This window comes from Drosophila elegans, unplaced genomic scaffold, assembly GCF_018152505.1.
Source record: "Drosophila elegans isolate 14027-0461.03 unplaced genomic scaffold, ASM1815250v1 contig_476, whole genome shotgun sequence".
Classification (NCBI taxonomy): Eukaryota; Metazoa; Arthropoda; class Insecta; order Diptera; family Drosophilidae; genus Drosophila; species Drosophila elegans.
Window position 1 is genome coordinate 3535857 of NW_024545863.1, and position 11623 is coordinate 3547479.

Below are 11623 nucleotides of genomic sequence, written 5' to 3' on the forward strand. Positions count from 1 at the left end.
AATTCCTCCAAAGTGGTGTGTCAACGAGTCGGGGAAAACATCAGTATTTATTTGTCAAATAGATCAACGAAATGAGCGCCTTTGTAGGTCCTTTTAAGAAATATCCTGCAGGGGTCATTGAATAAATGACAATGCACACTAGAAATAAAGTATTGATTCAACAAATAAATGTTCTAGTCTGCGTGCCAAAAAAGGTTAAGCTGTAAACAAAACAATTTTCCTTCGAAGGTTATTTAGTAAATTTTCAAAAATAAATTTGTTTAAATGTCCCTTTAAGGAAAAAACTCATATCAATTTTGTGTATTAAGGCTTGAGTTAATTTCTTATGATTGTATTAATTTAAATGTTATTGACCCTATTCTTTTTTTGTAGTGTGCATGCCATTGACACGCGTCTGATATTAAAATTCCTAATGGTTGTGCCCGGCCTTTTTCCCTAAATCCACCATATGCTGGGTTCTCAACTGTTGATCCAACGTTGCGTATGAGCAATGTCTTGTCAATTGCGTGCCCCATGAGACATGAAGACGTTTGGACTCCCGGTATAAAAAAAATGATTATTATTATTATGCAGCGAAATGGAAATTTCAGGCCATGGCTATGAAGATTTCTTTCTTGTCACTTGAGTAAGTGAGCGTTTTGCACAGCCTTCGAACCGGTGCCTCCTCTCGCTTGTCGAAAATTCATCAAAGCGCACAATTTAGTCACCGTTTTACCGCTCTTCCTCTTCGCTGGGGAGGGCCTGTTCCGCCCAACGTAATTCGTAATTCGAATTTACTGCCCATGTCGGTGTCGTGTCATGTTGGACTTATTATCTCCGTCTGGGCCGCAGTCAAGCATGGCGATGTTTGGGTCATGAATGTGTATATGCCTGTATGTTAAAGCTTAGAAATTAACTAATAGAGGAGAGGGGAAAATTTATTTGAATGCCAATGTCAAGTTAAGGTCAAACGCTCTATTGATTAGAATTAATTAAAACAACCGAACACTTGTGATCTCATCTGAAGGGAAAATTTACACAAATTCATTGGATTGTTTACAGTTCTTTCTTCTTCTTTAGCTACCATAAATTCCTTGGCATTCCAATAATAATGTTTCTGAAAAGAAAAACAAAAAGTATTGTAGGTAAACATGTGCAAATAATGTATTTTTGGGTATGTATAATTATCTAATTGTTTTGGATATAAGCAGGCAGACATATTTTCATTGTAAATAATAAATCAGCCCATCAATCGAAGTCTGTGTTTTGACACATCTTAAAATACTTTACTTAACCTTCAATTTGGGGAATTTATTTTTATTTATTCAAGTCTTCCACCTGAAGCATCATTTCCATTGCGAAAAATCCCTTACATTTTTGCTCAATAAAATCCTCAATCCGCTTGAATGGGAATCGCTTTACGACCCTCATAAAACGGAATAAAATGAATGAACAAATACCGACTTGGTATGCTCACCTTACATTGCCGTTATGTGTGGCAAACATGGCGTATGCGCAACGTCCATCCCCTCAACACTCAGATTGCGTATACGTCAGCGTGGCCAACTTTGTTTTACCTTGTTATTCAATTTTTTAGCACCTTTAAGGTTTTTAAGTGCACAATTAAATAATAATTAAATTCAGCTTTAATTCTCGTCTCATGTCCTGTGGACCCAGTAATTAAGAAATGGTGAAAACACGGCGCGTGTAGAATGGTCTGCGCAGCAGCTGTTGCATAGCACGCCGTAACCCAGCCCAAACATGTACAGTGTAGACCCCACCTCAACTCTGTACTTCTCCGATTTGAGTGAGATTTTCGAGGAAATTGTAAACAGTTTTTATTGGTTTTGCTTGCTTAGCTGTGGCTATATAATTAAATAACCCCTGGACAGTGGCAACATTTCGCCGAGCGCAACTCGAGTGAGTCTGTCGAGTGAAAAGCGAGAGAGTGAGCGAATTTCGGCCGAGTAGAGTGGAAGCATTTCGCTTCGTGGGACTCCCCTTCAGTCAGTTGGTTTTGAAACCTCGCGCAGTTCTGGTCGTCGCTCTCCTGTCCGCCTGCCTGGGTTTTTGTGCGTGCTGCCATCGAAATATAGTGCGGAGAAAGAGAAGGAACACTTTCCTCTTTGCTTCACGTGCCCGCAGATAAACAAAGCAAGTCTGAAATCCAAACACCCGAGTATATTGCGACAAAGCAACGGAGAATAATAGTGGTTCGATTTTGCTTTTGCGGTGCATATCAGGCAAATCGCAGCGAGAAGCCAACTCAAACAACACCCAGAGCTCTTTACGTAAGTCAACGGAAGAAAAACCACCATGATTAAATATATATCCCAACTATGTTGCCTGCAACGAAAAACTTTCTCTGTTAATGCTGTCTGTGTAGAAAATCAATAGCTCAATTCTTAGTGTTATCCTGTCACAGGATACACACACACACACTCCAGCGCATGTGAATGTTGCACTGTCTTGAAACATCTGCTTGCAAGACAGGATTCTTGAAATAATTAAAAAAGTTCCCGGGAGAATAGGGAACCAAATAATTGTGTTAACCCTCTCTCCACGCCTATCTACCCCTATTTCATTCACTGTACCTACCCCCTATTCCAACTACACCAGCTGGATATTTACATTCGTTAGCTTGTTGTTCATTGGAACGGTTCAGCAAACGCTTTCAAGGCTACATCCACTTTAATAGGTCAACAAGCTGAGCAGACACTAAAATGGATTGTCTTGGTTGTCTATGGAGGGATGATTAATGAAGTCGGGGACAAACTTTGGACTATAAATTAGTTATCATAAAATTGTAAAGTCTTAGAAAAGGCCAAATCATTATCTTTTAGTAATTCTCTTGACAGAGTTGTAAAGTGTACCTATAATTTTTGTATTTTTTAAAAGGTATTTATTTAAAATAGTCCTTCAAACTTTTATCGAGTTATTAAGAATGCTTAAATTGCTTCCCCTAAAAATACTAAGCCACACAAAATATCTTTACAATATCATGTTAATAACTGTTTTCCTAAGATTCTGCCAATAAATCTCTTTAAATAATCCACTGATTATGTCGATCCCCTTAAGACCCGACAAGTATGCAACAGTTCCGTCTGCTTTTCTTAATCCTAATTTCAAATTCAAGGCATAGCCAGCAGCCAAGTAAACATTGCTGGAAAACAAGTATAAACAAAGTGGACCAATTGAGGACTCCGCAGTCGACCTACCCTCCAGCGCTTTTGAGTTGTTGCCTGGTCAAGCTAATTGTGGCTGGCCTTGAAATTTTGCCCAGCAAAACGAAAAACACCCAACACCGAAAGATACTTTGCAGCAAAGTGGGGCATAACTTTCAGCGTGAGGCGCTCTTTGTTGGCCCAACGTGTCCAATCTTTGGGGAGCAAAATAATGCGAAAAGTGCCAACGGATAAGCCTCGAAAAATGAAAAGCTTAAACATTTGGCTGGTCCAGTCGGGTCTGCAAACATTTCGAGGACTCCAAACAGACCCACGAGTTCCGGCACACAGGAACCCTCGCATTGATGTTGCTTGGCACGTGACGTTTCCCGGACGTTTTTTAATTAAAAGCTGTCAAAGTGCGCTGTGCGCGCTTTTCACTTTTTCTTTGTAAACATACAAAATGGCATTAAACAAAATTGGATGTCCAATGCTAAAATTGAATTGAAAAATTAGATATGAGAACTTTAATTTGATAATATACTTTTGTATACCTTTTAAAATACATTAAAACCGTTCAAAACCAAGTTAAACTCACAGGTTTTATATACCTATTTTTTTTTACTGTGTAGCGACTTACCACAACCTTTTTCTCTTTTTTCCCAGCCCACGGCAAGGCTTGTTTAGGCCTTCGAATGTGGCACGTATTTAAATGGGCTTAGCATGCCCTTTCGAAAAGATGCTGCCACTTTGCACATCGAAATTTCGAACTATTAAAATTCCATTTGCGTTTTAATTTCTCACTCTTACTTTGCTCTTGTGTTATTGCAGGGTACCACCACAAAATGTCGCTGCTGCTCACAGGAAACAGTACCTCCCTTTCCGAGGAGGAACTCGACGAGTAAGTACCCTAAGCCAGCCACTAACTTTGCCGGCAGAAATTAACAGCATGGCCTAAACTTTGGCTGACTTAATTCAAAGTTTTTGTTTTTCTCGTTCGTAAGTTTCGACCCGAACGGACACCAACCATGCTTTGGCCATAAATATAAACTTTTGTGTCAAAACTTCTCAACTGACTAGCAATATGCCAGCAATTGGTACTAGGTAAAAGTTCGTAATGCGGGTGTTTGAACAATTTTAAAGCACGAGGTGTTTTGGATTACCAATTAGTTTGTTATTTGAAAATAACTTGCATAGCTCTCTTTTGGGGGAGTGTCAAATGTTCGGGGAATTTTGTATAACAAATTTGGGTGAGCTAAATAAAAGAATCCTGTATCTTAGAAACATTAAATTGATTCCAGTTTGTTTTATTTTAAATTTATTTGATTTTCGTATAACATATTTCGGTGCCCCCAAAAGTATATTCTAAAAAATGAACTAAAAAATATTTTGTTTTTAAATAAATATTTAAGTGTTCGTTTGTTTTCCAAAATGGAAAATTTCCTTTTTGCCCTCATGACACAAATCATACTAATTGGTTTACGCATAATCGCATAATAATGGCCACGCACTAATTTCCTTTAATTACTGGCTAATTCAGTATCAGCAGTGTAATGTCAGATACAATCAAAACCTATAATTAGGGCATATCAGACACAGCAGATTGGATAGTTTTGGCAGAGCAAGTGCGAAAATAGATTGGCAACCAGCCGGGGGCGTTGTATTATCTCTGTCGGGCGCTATGCGACCTTGGCTTTCGGAGTGGGTGTTGTTGCCGTTCTGACGTTGCTCATACGCACAGTAGTCGCAAGTTCAAAGCCAGCGGAACAATAAAAAGGCAATTATCGATTTGGGCTGTCCCCTTGGCATATGCCAGCCAGTCGGATAGCCATATTGCCCATTGCCAACCCGCCCACACCGAAATTCGTCGCCAGTGGTGCGTGAGTAATGCAATTCGGGATGACGACATGACTTGGCCCACTGAACTGGTCCTGACTTTTGCTTTTGCTTTTGCTTCTCTTCATTTCTCATTCCTTTTTGGGGGCTGAGTAATCTCATAATAAACCTTCTGCATTGTCCGCAGCTTCATTTGCATTTCTCGTCACATTGTTGGACTTGACATGCCCTTCTGTCTGACTTTCACCTCCACTCGCCCTCAGTAATTACCCGACCAGGTCTTATCTGAGACCTGCAGAAACGCTTAATAGCTTTGTCCGGGCAAATGCAATTTCATTTTCCCCATTTCGGTTGGAGGACGAGCAAAGGTTGAAATGTGTGAGCAGCTGAATGGGCTCAGGAATCTTAAAGGATATCCATTTAAAGCCCTCTGATTAATGGTTTTACTTGTAAAGTGACTAATGCAAAACTCTTTCAAAGCTGGCAAAGCTTTTACTAGCCTCAAAGAGGTTGCCTGCGACGAAATCGATTTTAAAAATATGAACTTGCACTGAGCAAAATTATATACAATAACTATTATTTTGTATTGAATTATAAAATATAAAGGGATGTAGAATTTTTTCCATGGAAATAACAGAAACGAGAACTAAGAAGTAACTAATATTCTTAAAACTTACATGTAATGCCATATATTACCTTTAACCATGTGATAATTCATTAGTTCAACATTTTTGTTGTGTTTACAATTTCCAGCAAGCACTGGTTCGCCCATAAATAGTTCAAGTGTTTGAGTTCACAAAGGAAAAGACAAGATTCATGCCAGTGACATTTGTTGCTGCCTCTGACAGCCAAGTTAACTCAGCGCAACCAAGTGGAATGACCCAAAGAAAAGACTGGTAATGACCACGTTTGTGTACTCATCTCAAATTACAAAGAGTTCCTCAGCTTTCATAAGATGATGAGGGAGAAACAAACATGATTTTTGGTATTGATCCACTTTTAACGTTTTTAGCTTGTTAATGAGTTTTCTATTTCTTGCTATTCAAGCAAATATCAAAGCAACTCTCGCATAGTTTTTGCTTACATAAACAGCGATTTTTGTTTGGCTTTGCAGCTGACGAAGTCAATCAATGAACCGACTGATTGTTGAGGGGAATTGGCCAAGTTAATTAACAGAATGGCCATTAAGTAAATTCCACCGCCAGCCGTTCAGAGCACTCTAGCGACCTCAAATAAAAAATTGTGAGCCCCGTCACGTACATAGAAATCTCTCTCCCCCTCTCTTTCTATTCCACTCTTTCTATCTCTCTCTCAGTCTCTGTTATTATGTCTCTCCCTCTCTCTCCAACACAGCCGAGCCCCCTTTTTGCTGGTTTTGACTAAGCTTTGGCTTTGCCTTTGCTTTTGCTTTTGCTCTTTTCATTTCTTTTCGTACCCCTTATTTATAAAAAGAATGGGTATATTGTACTTTTGGAACGCTAAAACAATAGCTTCAAGAATATATTTAAAACAAGAGAATTAATCTAAAATTGTTTTGTATCCCTAGAAGTCTGTTCTTTAAAAGGCGTTTCTTGAATCAAAGAAATTAGTGAATTTTAAATGATATTTCTAGTTTTTTGTAAATACTACAAATATCCAAGAGTTTTTTAAAAGACTAGACATTAGGACATGCAATATACCCTGACACAGTGCTGGGCATTTATTTATATTTATTTATTTTTGCTTTTGTTTAAGTTTCCTTTTGCTTTGCTGTTTATTTCGGTTTCTGTTTGCTTGTCTGAGTGCAGGAGCATCTGTGTGTGTACACTGAGCTCCTCTTTGGTTTGTGTTTTGCTGTCGACTGTTTATGTATATTTTATGGCCTGACTTCGGAACGCTAAGCCACCAACAAACAGTTGACGCAGTGCTGACTGGGCCTATAATAATGATAGTTGCACTGCTCACATTCTTGGCCATGTTGAAATATGGATTTTTACAGACTCACTTAAATAGTATACACATTCGCAGGCATATATTTCCGATTACAATAACAGGGTGCCTCCATGCGCTTATTTTACAAAATTATTTTCTAATATTCTGTTGCTAAAACTAATATACAATCCCAATTAGGTTTATTTGCATATCATTTGCAAATATCAGAGTTGAAGAATGTGAAACGAAATTCGAAGCAGCAAACCAGTTTAAAATATGCCAGACCGAGAATACCAAATGAATTTGCATGTTTTTGATTCAAACTAAGGGTCCGGCTGATCGAACCGCAATGAGAGCACCCTGTTCCTGCAACAAATAAAACCGCAAAATTGCAATAATTGGATTACGCAAATCCGTTATGCTCCGCAGCAATTTTACCTTGAGGTGGCAGCCAATTGCACTTGATTAGAGCTGCACAAGTCGGTTTGTACTGATAACAATCGGTTGACTATGTAATACATCAGTGACCTTGCTCTCGGAGCATCACGTTTTTATTACACGACATCGTTTTCTAGAATATGTATTTTGATTTCTGTAACCAAACTGCGCAGCATAACTATAGCAGAATGTGAACTTCCGATTCGGGGGAAAGATAGTGCTATCTATAAAGTTAACAGAGCACCGCTAACAGACCACTGTAAACCGCACTATATAAGACCCGGCGAAACCCAAGCAATTTTTTCAGTCTCGCTCGAAACGTTGACGTGTATATTCGAATCCCTATTTTGGTTTGTGCGTATATTTGTTTTGGTTAATAGTTTGTGAGTCAAAGGACATTCAAGAGGTGACATCATGCCGCCCACCATTACCGATAATCAAACGCACGACTTCAAGGCCCACTACGACAGCGCCCACAGGTCCTCGCTGCAGGACGATGAGACAGATGATGCACACGTGAAAAGGATAACACGGTAAGGATGCTAGAAACCGGTTTTCGTCCTGCAGCTGCTGCTTGAAGGGCAGGCGTGGCTGCCTGGCGGGAGACAATAGAAAGAAATTCTTGGCCTTTCCAAATTCCAGGCCTTTCCAACAGGATTAAAAACACATCTTATTAAAATATGTTATTATTTTTAAAATATCACACACACGAAGACAACCAGAAAACAATTTTATTTTCTATTTAGAAATCGGTGAATAACAAATTAAAGCAATCTATGCATCAATGCACTGCATTGCGGTCTTTAGTTAGCCCGATGACAAATCGCTGTGTTGGCACAAAACCACCTCTTTTAGTTAATCACCAAGAAAAACTGCCTATGCCAGAGTGAAAAAAGCAAAACAAAATACTAAGCAAACGAAACGCTTCGCCAGTTGGCCAAATATTTGAGCAGGCCAGTGGGTGTGTCGCCTACTTGATTACCCTGTATTCATTTCAGCGATTGCGTTTCATGTGATCCGGTTTCGCAACTCATTAAATCATGAATTCTGCTCATACCGCTATACATTATCATCGGATGTTTGTTGGTGCTCTGACGAAATATTTTTCGCTTATCAATCAAGGTCAAGACTACACCGGGGTTTTTATTTTTGCCTATGTTCAAGTCTCTGAAATTTTGCCTAGCATGTTTTTTTTTTCCGCCACGCCATTTGACGCACTTGATAATGGTAATAGTCATTATCAAATGCGTCAAATGGCGTGGACCCCTGCTTTGAAGAGGGGGGGTCTCTATAAATAATGTCACTAATACATAAAAGTTTGCTGATGCGAAAACTGACATTTGAACCGACAAATGTATACATAATCCACTATATGCTTAATCACGATTGTGCGACGAAATGTGCCTAATGAATCTGTGTTTCAAAAAATGTTTTTTCTAAAATGGTAATAATTGCCATTATAACTATATAAAGACTCGCAAAACTTAAAAATATAATACCTCTAAGATAAAGTCACTGATGACGAATTTGTTCCTGCCTAACTGATGATTAACATTTTGGGGGCTTGTTCGTGCAGCCATTATTCTGGGAAATAGATAAGGTTATCTTTTATCAGAAAACGACTATTTTAAGTGGGCTGTACACTTGCCAGCTGAAAGTAATTAACCCATTCATTTTCTTGGCCCGCAGTAGGCGTAGATTTATGGCCCCACATGTGATGATTAAAACAAAGCCGACACGTTTCTTAACCCAATTTGCATTTGCTTCGATTGCAGGTACTCCGATGGCACCGTCAAACTGCGCAACTCAAACATTGAGCTCATGGACCAGGATATCCTCTATCACCTGGCATTGGGCAGCGAGAGCCACGACCTGCAGGAGATGTTTGGCGATGTTAAGGTGTGTATTCCAAACTGAGTCGAAAGACAAGTGGTAGAGACCAGACCCAGACCTAGACCTTGATTGCTATCAAATCAAGTGGAGCACCATCGAAACGGGTTGTTCAACTGTTGCCAATTAACTTAATAATATGCCTGCTCAGACAGATTTATAAACTAATCGAACATTGATATCAATACTAGTGCAGGTTCGATTTACTAGAGGAAGTGGTAGTGGTAGAAAGTATGAATTTTTACAGAATATATTATTAGTAATTATTAGTAATATTATTCATTTTAGCTTAGTACAATCATAGATTAAAATATCAGCTTATATTATAACCTTTTAAATATTTTTTTTAATCTGTAATATTATCTGCTTGTGAAGCAGGGTATTCCCCTTATTAGTAAACCTGAACTAATGATTTCCAAACCTTTCGACTTTCACGCAGTTCGTTTGCATGGGCGGCACACCGAAGCGCATGGAGAATTTTGCCCACTTCATAATGAACGAGATCGGTTACAAGTTGCCAGCGGGAACTCAGCTGCAGGACATTAGTGCCTATTCGTACCGCTACTCGATGTACAAGGTTGGCCCGGTTCTTTGCGTCAGTCACGGCATGGGAACGCCCTCGGTCAGCATCCTGATGCACGAGATGATCAAGCTGATGTACCACGCCAAGTGCAAGGATCCTGTCTTCATCAGGATAGGAACCTGCGGCGGAGTGGGCGTGGACGGCGGTACCGTCATCATCACCGAGGACGCCCTCGATGGACAGCTGCGGAACTCTCATGAGTTTGTGAGTATGATTGAATTGTTAAGCAAAGAGATATTGAAAAACAACTTTGAGTATCCATAAGGATTTAATGTAATTTTTCTAAAATCTGTCTTGACAATGTAAATCAAGTTAATTAATAATGTTAAGAATTTTTGATGTTTTGTATACAAAAATGTTTTAACAGAGAAATTAGAAAATTTTAACATAAGCAAATTTTTCGAATTTCACCAATCAAACTTTAATGTTTTTTAAACATTTTTTTTATATAATGAACTTAACCAAAATTTTTAATTTACAGACAATTCTGGGCGAAACCATTCATCGCCCGGCCAAGCTGGACAAGAAGCTGGCCCGTGAGCTGAAGTCCCTGTCCAGTGCCGACGATCCATATGACACCATTATTGGCAAGACGCTGTGCACCAACGATTTCTACGAGGGCCAGGGTCGATTGGACGGGGCTTTCTGCGAGTTCAGCGAGAACGACAAGATGGCCTATCTGGAGAAGCTGCGCGAGAACGGGGTGGTCAACATCGAAATGGAGAGCACCATCTTCGCGGCCCTGACCCATCATGCCGGCATCAAGGCAGCGGTGGTGTGTGTGGCCCTGCTAAACCGTCTTAATGGGGATCAGGTCAACGCCCCCAAGGAGGTTATGCATGAATGGCAGCAGGTGGGTCGCAAATTAACATTTCCTTTATAAGATTTAATTACAAATTTATTTTTTCTCCCTAAAGCGTCCCCAGATCCTTGTGTCGCGCTATATTCGGAAGATCCTTACGCATAATGGACAGCTTAAGTCGCTGTTTGGGCACCAGGGATCAATCAAGTCGCCCCGGCGCTTCAAGCTCGTCCAGCAGGAGTCTCAGGCCCACGAGTAATCCGGGTCACATCGCCAGTTTCATTTAAAGTTACCTTCTTACCATATATGTGGTGTTTTTGAACATTCCCTAGTTTAGCTCTGATTAAGTTCCTAGCTTTATTTCTGTGTTTATCGCCCTCAACCTCATTAGATAATTTAAGCCCGAGCATATTGTACGTATATTCATTGAGCTGCTAAACGCTTGAATTTGTTAACACAAATCTATTATATGTATACCTATAATATATACAAATTGTATCACTGAGTGTGATGTTCAAAGGTTATCAGAATTTAACGCTTTTGAGATCACAAAATGGTTTGGAAAGTAAGCAGGAAGAAAACGAATAATATAGAAATAAAATAAAATTGTTAATTGTTATGTTGCATATTTTAAATGGGGCCTACCAATAAGTAAAGATTCAACAAAAATAAACTAATTAAAAAATCAAATTAATGCTATATTTCGATTTCATAAATTATTCTCCTATATTGTATTGAAACTCCTAAAGATTTGTTAAATGTACGTGTTGATTAGTGTTGCTGCCGTACACTCAACTTTAAACAAAAACCTAAACAGCAATTAATCTTTCTCTGTCTAGTTATATCCAAATAAATTCAAACAATTGAAGAACAAAATGCTGAAAATAACATCAATATTAATACGAAAAGCACTTGAAAAATATACAAGTTGTATTGTAAAAACGAAATTTATGATATATATTTCAACGGTATATTAAAAACAAATTGTAATTAAATTATACAACCAACTTATAAATTTTT

General features: G+C 38.9%; 1 protein-coding gene across 2 annotated transcripts; it reads left to right on the forward strand.

The window, feature by feature from the left end:
* The first annotated feature begins 1984 nt into the window (after positions 1–1984).
* LOC108148879 (uridine phosphorylase 1) lies at positions 1985–11222 on the forward strand. 2 transcript variants are annotated; one of them, XM_017276183.2, is made up of 6 exons: positions 1985–2270; positions 3975–4044; positions 9104–9227; positions 9658–10005; positions 10283–10654; positions 10719–11222. In XM_017276183.2, the coding sequence occupies exons 2-6, from the start codon at positions 3989–3991 to the stop codon at positions 10860–10862; spliced, it is 1044 nt and encodes a 347-aa protein (XP_017131672.1). In that variant the 5' UTR covers positions 1985–2270; positions 3975–3988; the 3' UTR covers positions 10863–11222. The 2 variants fall into 2 exon arrangements, with proteins under 2 accessions (XP_017131672.1, XP_017131671.1); XM_017276182.2 differs by lacking the exons at positions 1985–2270; positions 3975–4044 and adding an exon at positions 7638–7861.
* The last annotated feature ends 401 nt before the right edge of the window (positions 11223–11623 follow it).